Below are 13,206 nucleotides of genomic sequence, written 5' to 3' on the forward strand. Positions count from 1 at the left end.
CAATATTTTCGCAACTATGGAATGTGCTCGAATTCCATATTGGTGCAATGCGAGTGTGATTCCTGCCATGCATGCCGCGAGAGATACATTGTTTGTGATGGGACTGTGGCGAAAGGTTGGATAGCAATGTGTAGAATATAAGATGCGTCGGTACATTTGTGTTGATCGATGCGCCGAAAAAGAAGTTGGAGGCGCGTGATGGAGTTGCAGGTGCGGACCAAAGCGGTGTCCGCGGTGTTTACTGGGGGTCGAAAGTCACTCCCTCAGTGTCTGCAGACTTGTCGTTCGGCAGTGTCGAAAGACAGGTTCGATTGTCGGTCTGTCTGCTTGATTTTCGGGTCTCACTCTGAGTATATGGTATATACTCTGAGTATATGGTCATTTTCTGTTTTGTGCTTTAATGGTGGTTGATTTGACTTCCCTGAAAGGGGGACAATAAATATTTGGTGTTAGCTGTTGTCATTTCGGATGTTTGCAGTTGTAATGAGGAGCCAGTCTGTCTGTCCGACTGGGTGTGTCTGACTGCGTCTGCAGATATGGATCAAGGAGAAGCAGTGTCTGCGGTGTCTGTTATGGTGTCGAATGTCATTCACTGTGTCTGCTGACATGTCGTGTGACTATGGTGACTATGATGGTGTGTCCTGGCGGGAAGAATCGTGGCAGCCTACAGATTTGAATGGAATGGCCTCTGTGAGACCATCCTGTTAGTACGTTGGGGGTTCGTCTGTCTGTCTGTCTGTGAATGGAAACTCGGAAAATTGAACTGGACTTCGACAGAAGGCAGGTGGGTGGTCACCTGCTGTGAATTGTGGTGGAACATTTGTGATGTCCCCTAATACGAGGAGACGAATTGGTTTGTAAATGTGTTGTGCAGGTACTTTCTCTGTAGGTATCCAAATTCTACCTGGGGTAAGTCAAGGTGGAGGGGAGTTGTCTCTGATGCCTTGCTCCACGGGGCAGTACTATTGTTATCAAGTCTCATGTAACCTTGGTTAACGTATATCTACGGACAAGAGCTGCACTTTATTTTAGTAAGTGACTGGGAAAGTTTGTTTTAAAAAGTGCCAGTGGAGTTGTTTAGAGTTATGGAGGTCACAGCTCGCTGGAACCTCTTTGTTTATGTTTGGCTGACTTACACTGGCTAGTGTATGGGAAAAAGGGGGACTGAAAATGCTTTGAATTTGCAGCCTGGCGGACAAGAGCTGTGTTTGGGAAGGTTAGAATCCAGCATTTTGCAGCCCTGAGCAGAGGGGATTGCCCATTGGGCATGTTTAGGATTTAACAGAGTGGTGGAGGTCTGTGGAAATATGAATCCAATGTTTGATGTATACTGGTCGGTGTGCTCTGAGTTCGAAGGAAGATGATGCGATTATTTCAGATTTATCATAGTTAAGTTTGATAAAGTTGATTTGAAGCCAGGATTTATTTCAGTGATGCAGTCCGTCAGGATAGAGTTGAGCAGTGGATTTGTGTCTGTCAGAGGTAGGATTTGAACCAAGAAAGGGCGGTGCCGGTAATGTTAAAGGTACGATTCCAGGGAGGGCTATTCGGGTACTTTGAAGTGATTTACATCGGAATGCATCTCATGGAGGACTCCCGCTGTTCAAGGAAGGAAAGGTGTGAAATAGTGACGTCATCCTCGCTGGAAATGTGGTTGGGAATGGCAGGATTGACGCGAGAGTCACAGTGGGTGAAAAAATTGACCAACATGAGAATTAGGTCTATTTCAATAAATAGATCAGGTTATTTTCTTTTTATTATTTGTTTATTGGGCAGCTATTGGGCCAGAGGCTAAAACAGGTGTCTGCAACAGGTGCATGGGATGCTAAGAGAGGTATTAGAGGACATTGGATTGACTTTAAATTGAAATGAGAATTGAACAGGTGGATTAGGAAAATGGGTTTGTTCAAATAATCGTGGCATCTGTGGGATGCAACAATTTTGTGCCAGAATAGTGTATGGGGAACCGTCATCTGGGAAGCGTCGTTAAATGGCAGTAGGTTTAGACAGGTATTGAAAGGGTTCGTGCAATGTCATTTTGGGGCACCACTCGACACAAGAGTGGTAGAGAGCTGAAGTGAATTCTGCCAATATGGTGCAATAGGGTGACAACTGAGTTTTGTTTGGAAAACTATTTGTTTGCAATCTTGGTTCGTACATAAGCTGGCAAAGAGATTATGCCAGTCTGAAGGAGTTTGTGTCCTTTGGATGGGAGCTGGAGCCTTGTAGGGTTGGGGCTTGTGGCTCGCCATTGTCTGTCTGCCAGTTATGGTGGGCAGAGGGAAGAGGGAGTGATACTGCTCTGGCCTCTTGCTTGGCAGAATTGAGTATTGCTGGTTTTACCCCTGTTCAAAATTGAGCTCTCAAGAGCTGAGGTGATTTTAACCTGAGGATGCATCTCTCGATGGACCCCTGGCTGGTCCGAGGTGTGAAATATGGTGACATTGTCTTGTGGACACTTTGTGAGTGGCTAGACATGCGCCTGAAAGGGGAAATTGTATTCATAACTCATGTGGGTTGTGTCTGAAGGAAAGGTTTGGGAGGAAGTGTGAAGAAGGTCGTGGAAAGTGCAAAGATGATTGGATTGGAAAGTCGACTCAGATGGATTATTTGTCAATGACAGGTGACTGCAGGAATTGTTGAGGAAGTAGAGGAAAAGGTTGTAAAAAGTTAATGGAAAAGACAGGAAATAAAGGAAAGTGGTTAGTTATGGACTGTTGTTTTTGTGATAAGAAGGTGATACAAGGGGTTGGCTTGCACTGGGGGGACCAATGAATGTAAAGTTTAAAAACGTTGTGTTAGATTGCTACATGCAGAATGACCCCAATCGAGGAGGTGATTGGGGGCTGGTGAAGATTGGATCACGGCTCTGCAGACCAGGTGAACAGAACTCCACCAGGTACGTGGGAATCACATCAATTGAATTATTGCTCAAAGGGAGGTGATAGAGCAAAATGAAGAAAATTGTCATGGGGACCGCAAGGCTAACCCCCGCTCTTGCAGGGAAATGGCTTTGGGAGGCTAGTTGTTGTTGTTTTTGGTAGACTCTAGGTTCTAAAACCTAAGGCAAAATGCATAGGAGGGTAAAGTTGGTGATTGCGGATGGAGATTAGCTAGAGAACTTGGAGACGATTTCGTTATTTTTCAGATAATTTTTCCAGTGGGTTTATACTGGTGTGAAATTCGCGTATCTAGGAAGGAAGGGAAAAAATGTCCAGGTATTGATAGGATAACAGTGAAATTTTGAAGGGGAGAATACCGATTATTTCCATTGACCGATTATGGTTGGGGGGGAAATGGTTGGTAAATCATGTATTATTAGATGTAGGGAAGATGATTAAAAGGAAGGTATTTTCGGAAATTGGTGAAAGTAAATATGGCATTTGAATTTCCAGACACGACACAGGAAATGCGGCTATGAATAAGCCAACCATCTGAGAGATAAGGTAACTAAATGCCAATTGGTGGGACGGGGGGCTAGGAATTTGATCATGGTGTGTGTAAGAAAGTATTTTTCAGGATGGACGATGAAGAAACCGCCGTCGGAAGACCATGAACTTGACCACAGAGGCCGTCGACCTGAATGGGTCCTACAACAAGGCAGATGTGACCGGCGCTTCAGAAGATTGTATTGATTTTTGTGATGACTGTGATACTTGTGTTGAAAATCCCTTGTGGGAACTGGCTGATGCCTGTATTGATGTTTGTGATGGCTGTGATACTTGTGTGGTAAACCCCTTGCGTGTACTGGCTAACGCCTCTTATGTATTACAAGCTCACAGCTGTACACCCCCTTCCGACCCAACTATGGATCTGATTGCGACGCTGGGTCTGGCAGTCGAGGGACCCGACATGGATATCCTAGACCCGCAAGCCGACCAGGCGTCCATGGGAGACTTTGACATAAAGGAAGTCCCTCTCTTTGCTTCAAATGTTTCGGATCTCTTTGCTTCAAGTGATTCGGATTTTAACGCTCTGTACCCTGACCAGGAACATGAGACACAAGATACTGACAACATTATGTATTCCCCAGAACAGCAGCACGTGAGAGATCTCATGGGCATGATCGTTGATTAACTTCGAAGATCTGCAAGGACCGCATCTGCAAAGGGTGGGGGGAGCAAGTTCCGCAGGGGAGGTTGCTGGCCCCCTGGCGGAGCAGAACCTCATCTGGACCAGACGCCTTCGTTGTGGATCCGAAACGTTAATGGACTTTCATGTTCTGAGCCTTCATGTTCCAAACACGCACAACATGACACCTTTCAAACATGCATGCAAGGTACTTTATGTGGGTGGCATGCCCTTGGAGGACACACATACAACACTCAATAAAGCCCGATGTGGCCACATATAACACTATACTCTTTTGCTTTGCAAATAAAGCCGATGTGGCCTGGTCTCTGTGATACGTAGTCTCGTAGAGACCAAATGGGGGAATGTCGAGATCATGCCTTCTATTGTGCCTTATGTAATTGTGGTTTGCATTTAATAATGGTTGCTTTGTGAAAAGGATTAAGCTTACTATGTTCCCTCTTGCTTTTTAACTATGCTATATTTTCCAACTGTGCCAAAAAATGTAGAAAGATAGTGAAACCGCTTGCTCCGTTAGACCCCCTAGTGAAAACGCGTCTGTCTGTCCTTGACCAAAAGCCAACATGGAAGATAAGTTTTGAGAATGTCACGGTGCTCTTTCTCCCTCCCGCATCTTGCCCTTTGCTCATGCCAAATAAGATAGGACAAGGGTGGGGGTACTGGTCAACGTTTCCCCCATTGTGTATTATACTGCTGAAACTTGCCAAAATTAGCGGAGATTTTTATCACACTCTGCAAGTATATAAGGAAGTTCTTTCTGTAAGGAACTCAGGAGTGTATGTGGCCATGCTGTTCATTTGTGAATGGTATGACTCTTACACCCTCCACAGCGCTGTGATATTGGTTCATCATTAAATCTTGTTATCTCTTGAACTCAAGGTGTGGAACATGGTTCTATTCTCGTCATATATATACGTATATGCACATGCACATACACACGCACATACACATATATATGCATGTATATCCACACTACATGGCTAAAAGTATGTGGACACCTGAACTATCACACCTGTATGTGCTCGTCGAACATCTCATTCCAAAATCATGGGCATTAATATGGAGTTGGTCCCCCCTTTGCTGCTATAACAGCCTCCACTCTTCTGGGAAGGCTTTCCACTAGATGTTGAAACATTGCTGTGGAGATTTGCTTCCATTCAAACACAAGAGCATTAGTGATGTTGGGCCATTAGGCCTGGCTCGCAGTCTGTGTTCTAATTCATCCCAAAGATGTTCAATGGGGTTGAGGTCAGGGCTCTGTGCAGACCTGTCAAGTTCTTCCACACTGATCTCGACAAACAATTTCTGTATGAAGTTCGCTTTGTGCACGTGGTCATTGTCATGCTGAAACAGGGGTGTCATGCTGAACTTCCCCAAACAACAAGGTTGGAAGCACACAATCGTCTAGAATGTGTGCTGTAGCATTAAGATTTCCCTTCACTGGAACTAAGGGGCCTAGCCCGAACCATAAAAAACAGCCCCAGGCCATTATTCCTCCTCCACCAAACTTTGCAGTTGGCACTTTGCATTCGGGCAGGTAGTGTTCTCCTGGCATCCTCCAAACCTCCAAACCCAGACTTGTCCATCGGACTTCCAGATGGTGAAGCAATGGGTGTGACTGACTCAGAGAACGCATTTCCACTGCGCCAAAGTCCATTGGCGGCAAGCTTTACACCACTCCAGCTGACGCTTGGCATTGCGCATGGTGATCTTAGGCATGTGTGCGGCTGCTCTGCCATGAAAACCCATTTCATGAAGCTCCCAACGAACAGTTTTTGCGCTGACGATGCTTCCAGAGGCAGTATGGAAATCGGTAGTGAGTGTTGCAACTGAGGACAGACGATTTTTATGCGCTATGCGCTTCAGTACTCGGCAGTCCCATTCTTTGCAGTTGTGTGGCCTACCACTTCGCGGCTGAGCTGTTGTTGCTCCTAGACGTTTCTACTTCATAATAACCACACGTACAGTTGACCGGGGCAGCTTCAGCAGGACAGAAATTTGATGAACTGACTTGTTGGAAAGGTGGCATCCTTTGACGGTGCCACGTTGAAAGTCACTGAGCTCTTCAGTGTGGCCCATTCTACTGCAAATGTTTGTCTATGGAGATTGCATGGCTGTGTGCTTGATTATATATACCTGTCAGCAATGGGTGTGGCTGAAACAGCCGAATCCGCTAATTAGAAGGGATGTCCGCATACTTTTGGCCATGTAGTGTGTATATATATATATATTGTTGCGGTTTTGAGAACCCACACAGGTAACATCATTAATGGTTAAAGGTTGCACCCCATAGTTAGGCCACAAGCAACACGTAGGTCACCTTAGGACGTTAGTTATTTCATAGTATGTGTTTAGGATAAGGCCATTCCCAATAGTTGCATCTGCATTGTGTAGAACAAATAAGAGTCGGCCCAGTTCATCAATTTTTCAGCCTCCCTCCAACCGACGCCATTGAGCGCTATCCTGTCTGCACCCCATTGTCCCTCGCAGTTTGTTACACCTCCTTTGCCAGCAGCGTTCGCTGCCCTTGGGCTTCCGCTCGAACCAGCCCAAATGCCATGAGGTAAGGCCTGAAAAGGGGGCGGAGCGCAAGGGTGGGGGTGTGGCCACATCAAGCAGCCGTCAAAAGCGAAGCCGGTAATCCCTCAACAGCCAACCAGGGCTGAGGCGACATCGCCTGACAGAGTGTGGCTGGACATTCCAGAGGGTTCGCTGGGCGTGGCAATATAACCCTTTGCGCGAGGCCCCCACCTCAGTTCTGAGAAGGGAGAGGCGCTCACAAAGTTCATGTGCAGAGTTATGAGTAGAACGTGCGCTCTGTTGAACAAGTTATGAGATGGGGTCCTCAGTTGAGTGAGCTACGAGTCTTGATCGGAGTTGAGAGATGAGAAGGGAGCTCGTGAGTTGCAGTATCAGATGAGAAGGGAGAGGCGCTTGGTTCGTGTGCAGAGTTATGAGAGGGAGAGACGCGCGGTAACAAGCCTTGATTGATTGATTGCGCTTTACAAAGGGCTGGCATGCGGCACGCATTGCAGAGGACTGCAGGTTGAGAAGGGAACAGCGTGTTGTATCCAGCGAGACCGGGCACGCATATAAAGGCGCCGGTACAAGTATTACATACGCAATCTAATCGCCACTTACCGATCCCCCGATATAAAATTGTCCGTTTCGCACCTACGCCACGCGGAGAGCTGCCTGCCGTCTTCCACCATCTGCACGTGAGCCTGAGAGTGAGTCTGAGTGTGAACGGGCCCGTGTCCAGGGATAAGTATAAGACTGTTCAAGGCTGCCCTGTGTATCTGCTTCTTCCTCTTCCCTGTACATTCTTTCTTTCTCTTCCTCTTCTTATTTGTACAAAGAGTAAATAAATTACCTGTTCTTCCTGGTTTCCCCTCAATTCGACCGTATCAGTCTTTTCCTCAATTTGGTAAGCGTGGCACGATTAAGAACCGCTCGAATCGGGTTTATTACCTGTTAACGGCCCGAATCGCGGCTCGCTTCGCTCGGCGTGTCCACTAATGCCGTGGTTCGGGTGGGGTTATTTCCTTGCTTCACGGTCGGTGTTAGTACTTAGGTAATAGGACTAATTCGACCAACAACCCTATTTAACACCGACCAGAAGGAACGTGATAGCCTCGGGATCGCGTCGGCTAGTAAAAAGACAAGGGGATTAACCCCCTCTTGATAAGGGGAAGGCCGACGTTGGAGATCCGCAACAATATATACGTATATATATATATATATATATTATATATATATATATAAAGCCCATCACAAATGATGGGGTGAAACAGTTTACTTTACAGTGCAGCCGCTTGAGCGTGCCAAAGTCTGAAGCCTCCTTTTGTCAGGTGTGCTTATATCTTTATTTATTAGACATCCTACAGATTTAAATGAACACTTGGTTTAGTCTGAGCGTGTTGCACATCACGTGCAGCAAATTTCACCTCCCTGCGCCTTGTATTTATTGTGAATGAAAAAACGCTTCCGTACACTGACCTTGAGGCTCAGTTTGCAAGCCACCGTCTGCAATTCCAATGAAAGAGACATAATTACTCTTCTTTTGGAACTTCGAAGTCCTTGGGGTCTTTTGTGTCCTCTGGGTCATTTGGGTCCTCATAATCTTTTCGGTCATTTGAGTCTTGGGATCCTCTCAATCTTTGGGGTATTTCAGAGTATTTGGGGTATTTTGCATCTTCGGGGTAACTTGGGTCTTTGGGGTCCACTGGGCCCCAGGACTTTTCGGGGTCTTTTCGGTCTTCTGGGTCTTTTCGATCTTTGGCGTTTTCTAGGTCTTCGAGGTCTTTGGTATATTTTAGGTCAAGCACCCAAGGGTATTTTGGGTCGTTTTGGTCTTCTGGGTCTTTTCTTTCCTTTCAGTCACCAGGGTCTTTTGGGTCTTTAGGATATTTTGGGTCTTCGGGGATTCTTAAGGGGTATCTGGGTACTTTGGGTCTTCAGGGTATTTTCAATATTTTCGGTCTTTGGGGTATTTAAAGGTTTTTGGGTCTTCGTGGTCTTTAAGGGGCTTTGGGGAATTTTGGACTTTCAGGGTCTTTGTGGTCTTTTGGGTCTTAAAGGGTCTTTTGGGTCTTCAGGGTGATTTGGGTTTTTGTTGTCCATTGGGTCTTTGGGGGTCTTTTCGGTCTTCCGGGTATTTAGGGTTTTTAGGGTATTTTGGGTCTTCGCGGTCTTTAAGTGTCTTCTGGGTATTTTCAGTCTTTGGGGTCTTTTGAGTCCTCTGGGTCATTTTGGGTCATTGGGGTATTTTGGGTCTTTAAGGATCCTTGGAATAAAGATCCATATGCTTTAAGGATCCATATGCGAATCTGCATATGGCGTTCCGCGAAGTTCACGTTCAGAAAGTAGAAACCATCACGGCATGTCATCATTCATTTGAACTCGATATCTATTTTTTCATTCCAACAAAACATAACTCCAATTATTCACAAAATAAACTTTTAACAAAATTGTTAATGTTTCCTTCATTGTAAAAACTACCAAATCAACAGTTAAAAGGATTTTGATCTGATAGCTGTTACGGCCTTGGCAAGATTGATGGAGACAGCGATCTGCTAGCATATACACCGCCCAAATAGCTATGTGGAATTCTCTCATGTAGAGATTAAACTCACGTCGTTTGAACTTTGGCTGAGGTCATTATTTACTTTTAATGATGTTTATATACGAATGATGTTTAATGATGTTTATATTGGTTTTGGGTCGTCCTTTCCGCATATCTCGTGGGATTGTGAGTTGGAGAGACGGCCGTGATGGCAGGGAGCGAGGGGGTTGGAATTCTCTCAAGCAGGGATTCAACCCGTGTCCTTATAAAAGGTCTTTGTCCGAGGTCACCGAGTTCGATCGGTGCAGCCGTTTGTGCGGCACCCGGGAAAACACCATCGTCACAATGAAAACATCGTCACAATGAACGTTATGCGAACACGAATATTATGCGGAAGTCCAAACCTGAGAATGCTGGAGACTAAAGCTGAAATTCGGAAAACTAAATAGCCTGTTTTACTGTTGAAGATCCCAGGATTACCCACCCAAAATATCGGTGCGATCGGTTCAGCAGTTTTTGCGGTACCTTCGAACGGACAGACAGACAGACGGACGGACATTTGGTGAATTATAGTAAGATGGGTAGCTCGGTCTGACTTCCAAAATTACCGTTTGTTAGTGTAGTTACAGTGTACGTGAAATCACAAATACAGTTTCCGTTCATTATTGTTACTCACGTTTAAATACCGGATGTTTTTATCCTAATTGTAAACAAAAGAAATATATAATGGTGGGGATATTGCCCCCCTGCCTCCCCCAAACTCCGCTGGTGCTTCTGCGTATTTTGGGTCTTTTGGATCCTCGGGGTCTTTTGGGTGTTTGGGGTCCATTGGGTCTTCTTGGTCTTTTAGGTCTTCTAACCGGTGGACACAGTCGTGTTCAAAGATTGCCCAATAACCCCCCCTCCCCCACCTCCACTTAAAGCCTTAAAAACCTCCCCTTATAAAGGGGGACAGATACACAAATGCACAAAGACACATTCAAACTCTCACTTTGCTCTTGGACAAACTCACACTTAGGAATACCTCAAAATAAGACCTTGGCTCGAGCGTATATTGTGTGGCGTGCCCTGTATAACCAACCGTTCATCAAGATGGCGACGAGGTGACATTGTATTCAGCAAGTCTCAAACATCAGGGAAAACCCGTCATGTTGGGTAAACGTGACATTTCGTCCCGTGTTGAAACCCTCGTCTTTGGGGTTTGAAAGAAGGGTCTTGTGGGATGTTGGCAATTTTTTGACCCCTTTCGCAATGGAATATTGCGTGTGGAACTGCACCATGGAAGAAAGCAGGTCTGAAACTTTAGGAATCGCATCATTCCACTTATTTCCCATAAGCTTCCGACGAAAGTCCATTTCTGGCCACGTTATCAGCTCACGACCTACAATTGGTCTGCGACCCGAACAACAAGGATGACATATGCGAAGCACCATTCGGGTGGAGGGTTTGGTTGGGGTTGTAAATGAAGGGTTAAACCGGAATTGTCGGGAAGGATGGAGGATGAGTCACAGGGGCACTGATATTCATCATGAGTGTAAAACTCTGGATGGGTTATTCCAAAGCCACCTCGCTACTGCCCCTTACCGGCGAAAACCTACATCACCCCAATCCCACTCGAAATCCTAAAAGGTCTTCGGGAAGGGAATGGAAACGTTTTCCCCCGGGGTAAAGGGGGATGTTGCGAATAAAGATGGCAGGGGAAATGGAGGAAAATACAGGAAATGTGAACAGGTTTCTGGTGTGTCGTGCTTAACGAGGTGCCATTTATTTATTACGTACGCAAAGATGGCTCTTTCACACCTTCCTGGCAATATGTTTACTTTTCAACCCTTTTCTCCATCTTTCCTTAATCTCTTAACTTTACCCACCTTTCACTCTCTCCTTAACTCCTTCCTTTTCACAATATTAGTTTCTCATTCCCCTTGGTCTTCTCCTCTCCACTAGACATAACACTACCTTGGTGGCCCAAACGGTGAGAACGAGGATGCACCATGGGATAGAATGAGGATTTGTAGGGAAGAAGAGGAGTGACGTTAGTAGATTTTAATGAAGGATTCACGAAAAAGTGGTTGGATGGAGGAGTGACGTAGCCGCAACCATGCGATGGTTCACAGTAGGTAGTGGGGGCCGGGGGGGGGGGGGGGGACAACGATGTAGAAAGGGCGGGAACTAGAGGGTGGGGGGGGGGGGAGGGAGGAGGGGAGTTGTTGAATGACCGGGATTGGTAATTTGGCGTCTCCAAGCTCAATGTGAAATCGGAACAGGAGTTGAATATCCAGGACTGAGTTTTCCAGCTGAACTGTGCTGGAGCTGGATAGGGATAACCATCCGGAGCGGGAGGTGTGTACCGGCGTGGGATATCCAACCGGAGCGGGTGTGTACCGACGTGCCATCCGGAGCGGGAGGTGTGTACCGGCGTGGGATATCCATCCAGAGCGGGAGGTGTGTACCGGTGTGGGATATCCATCCGGAGCGGGAGGTGTATATCGGCGTGGGATATCCATCCGGAGCGGGAGGTGTGTGCCGGCGTTTGCTGGAACGGGAGTGAGGTGCCAGCGCAGGTGACAAAGCGGAATCCGCAGCCGGAGCGGGAGGTGTGTACCGGTGTGGGATATCCATCCGGAGCGGGACATGCTGGCGCACTTGGTGACTCGGTGCCTGCGCCGCGCATTCGCAGAGTGGGGCCGCTTCGTGGCTGCGCACCCTACGTTCTTCGCGGCGGCACCTCTGCTGCTCGCGGTTCTTTTGGGCGCGGGGTTGAGCCGGAGCAGAGCCGAGGGATCTCCGCGGACTCTGTTTGGACCCACGCATGGCTTGGCTCGCCTGGAGGCCGCGCTCGCCCGAAACCTCTTCCCGAGCGAACGCTCCCGCAGGACACTTTACTCGGAGCTTTACACGGCGGGTCGCTGGGCACGACTCCTGCTGCTTACCAGGTCACCCGAGAACGACGTGCTGAAGCCGGAGGTGCGTCGATCCGTGCTGCAGGTGCACTCGCGTCTGGTTTCGACCGTCGTGCCGACGGATCCCCAGGATGTCTCGACAAACTGCACGTTTCGCGACCTGTGCACACTCGCTCGGGATAACTCGTGCTCACATGACGCGGTCCTGCAGCTCCTGAGCGACCTGGACAGCGGTGTTGGAACCACCGGTTCACATCCGCTCACCTTGACTTTTCCGAAAGCACAATTGCTGAATGGACGCTCCGTATTTCTCGGGCACCAGCTGGGAGGTGTGAAGACCGGATCCCGAGGTAGACTTCGCTCGGCCCGCGCGGCCCAGTTCACACTGTACATCCGAGCCGGGCCCGCACGGCTCTCGGCGAGGTGGGAATCCACATTCCGGCGAAAGGTGCGCGCGCTCCAGCGCCAGCATCCCGAACTCGTCTTATTTCCGCTCACCTGGATGTCCCTGCGCAAAGACCTGGCCGCCGTGCCTCGCATGTCCCGTGCTACGCTCCTGGTTTGTGTCTGCACGGCGTTCGTGCTGGGAGCGGCGCTCGCATGGGACACGCCGTGCCTGGGTGCGCTGGGCGTGCTGAGCGCCGTCCTGGCCATGCTCGCCTCGGCGGGTCTGCTCAACCTGGCCGGGTCCACCTTCAACTCGACGTTGCTGCTCGTCCCACTGCTGGTACTCGGTAAGCACAACCGGCGATCCATCGAAACGGGTCACCGAAGTGGTACACTAAATTTAATACAGGGTTAAAGGTAAACTACAGGTGTTTAATGGTTGGTGTATTAAATTTAATACTGGGTTAAAGGTAAACTACAGGTGTTTAATGGTTGGTACACTACATTTAATACAGGGTTAAAGGTAAAATACAGGTGTTTAATGGTTGGTGTATTAAATTTAATACTGGGTTAAAGGTAATCTACAGGTGTTTAATGGTTGGTATATTAAATTTAATACTGAGTTAAAGGTAAACTACAGGTGTTTAATGGTTGTATTAAATTTAATACTGGGTTAAAGGTAAACTACAGGTGTTTAATGGTTGGTATATTAAATTTAATTCTGAGCTATTCAGAAAGCTATTCTGAAATCTCTGACACACC

At 47.4% G+C, this 13,206-nt stretch overlaps 1 protein-coding gene across 1 annotated transcript in view; it reads left to right on the forward strand.

The window, feature by feature from the left end:
* The first annotated feature begins 11,650 nt into the window (after positions 1-11,650).
* Positions 11,651-13,206, forward strand: part of LOC137439255 (patched domain-containing protein 1-like) — a 48,126-nt gene continuing 46,570 nt past the window's right edge. The window contains exon 1 of the mRNA XM_078768240.1: positions 11,651-12,791. Coding sequence (XP_078624366.1) covers positions 11,789-12,791 — 1,003 coding nt within the window. The 5' untranslated portion in view covers positions 11,651-11,788. The remainder of the gene's footprint in view (positions 12,792-13,206) is intronic.

Source organism: Myxine glutinosa, chromosome 14 (assembly GCF_964187855.1).
Source record: "Myxine glutinosa chromosome 14, kmMyxGlut1.1, whole genome shotgun sequence".
In the NCBI taxonomy this organism is placed as follows: Eukaryota; Metazoa; Chordata; class Myxini; order Myxiniformes; family Myxinidae; genus Myxine; species Myxine glutinosa.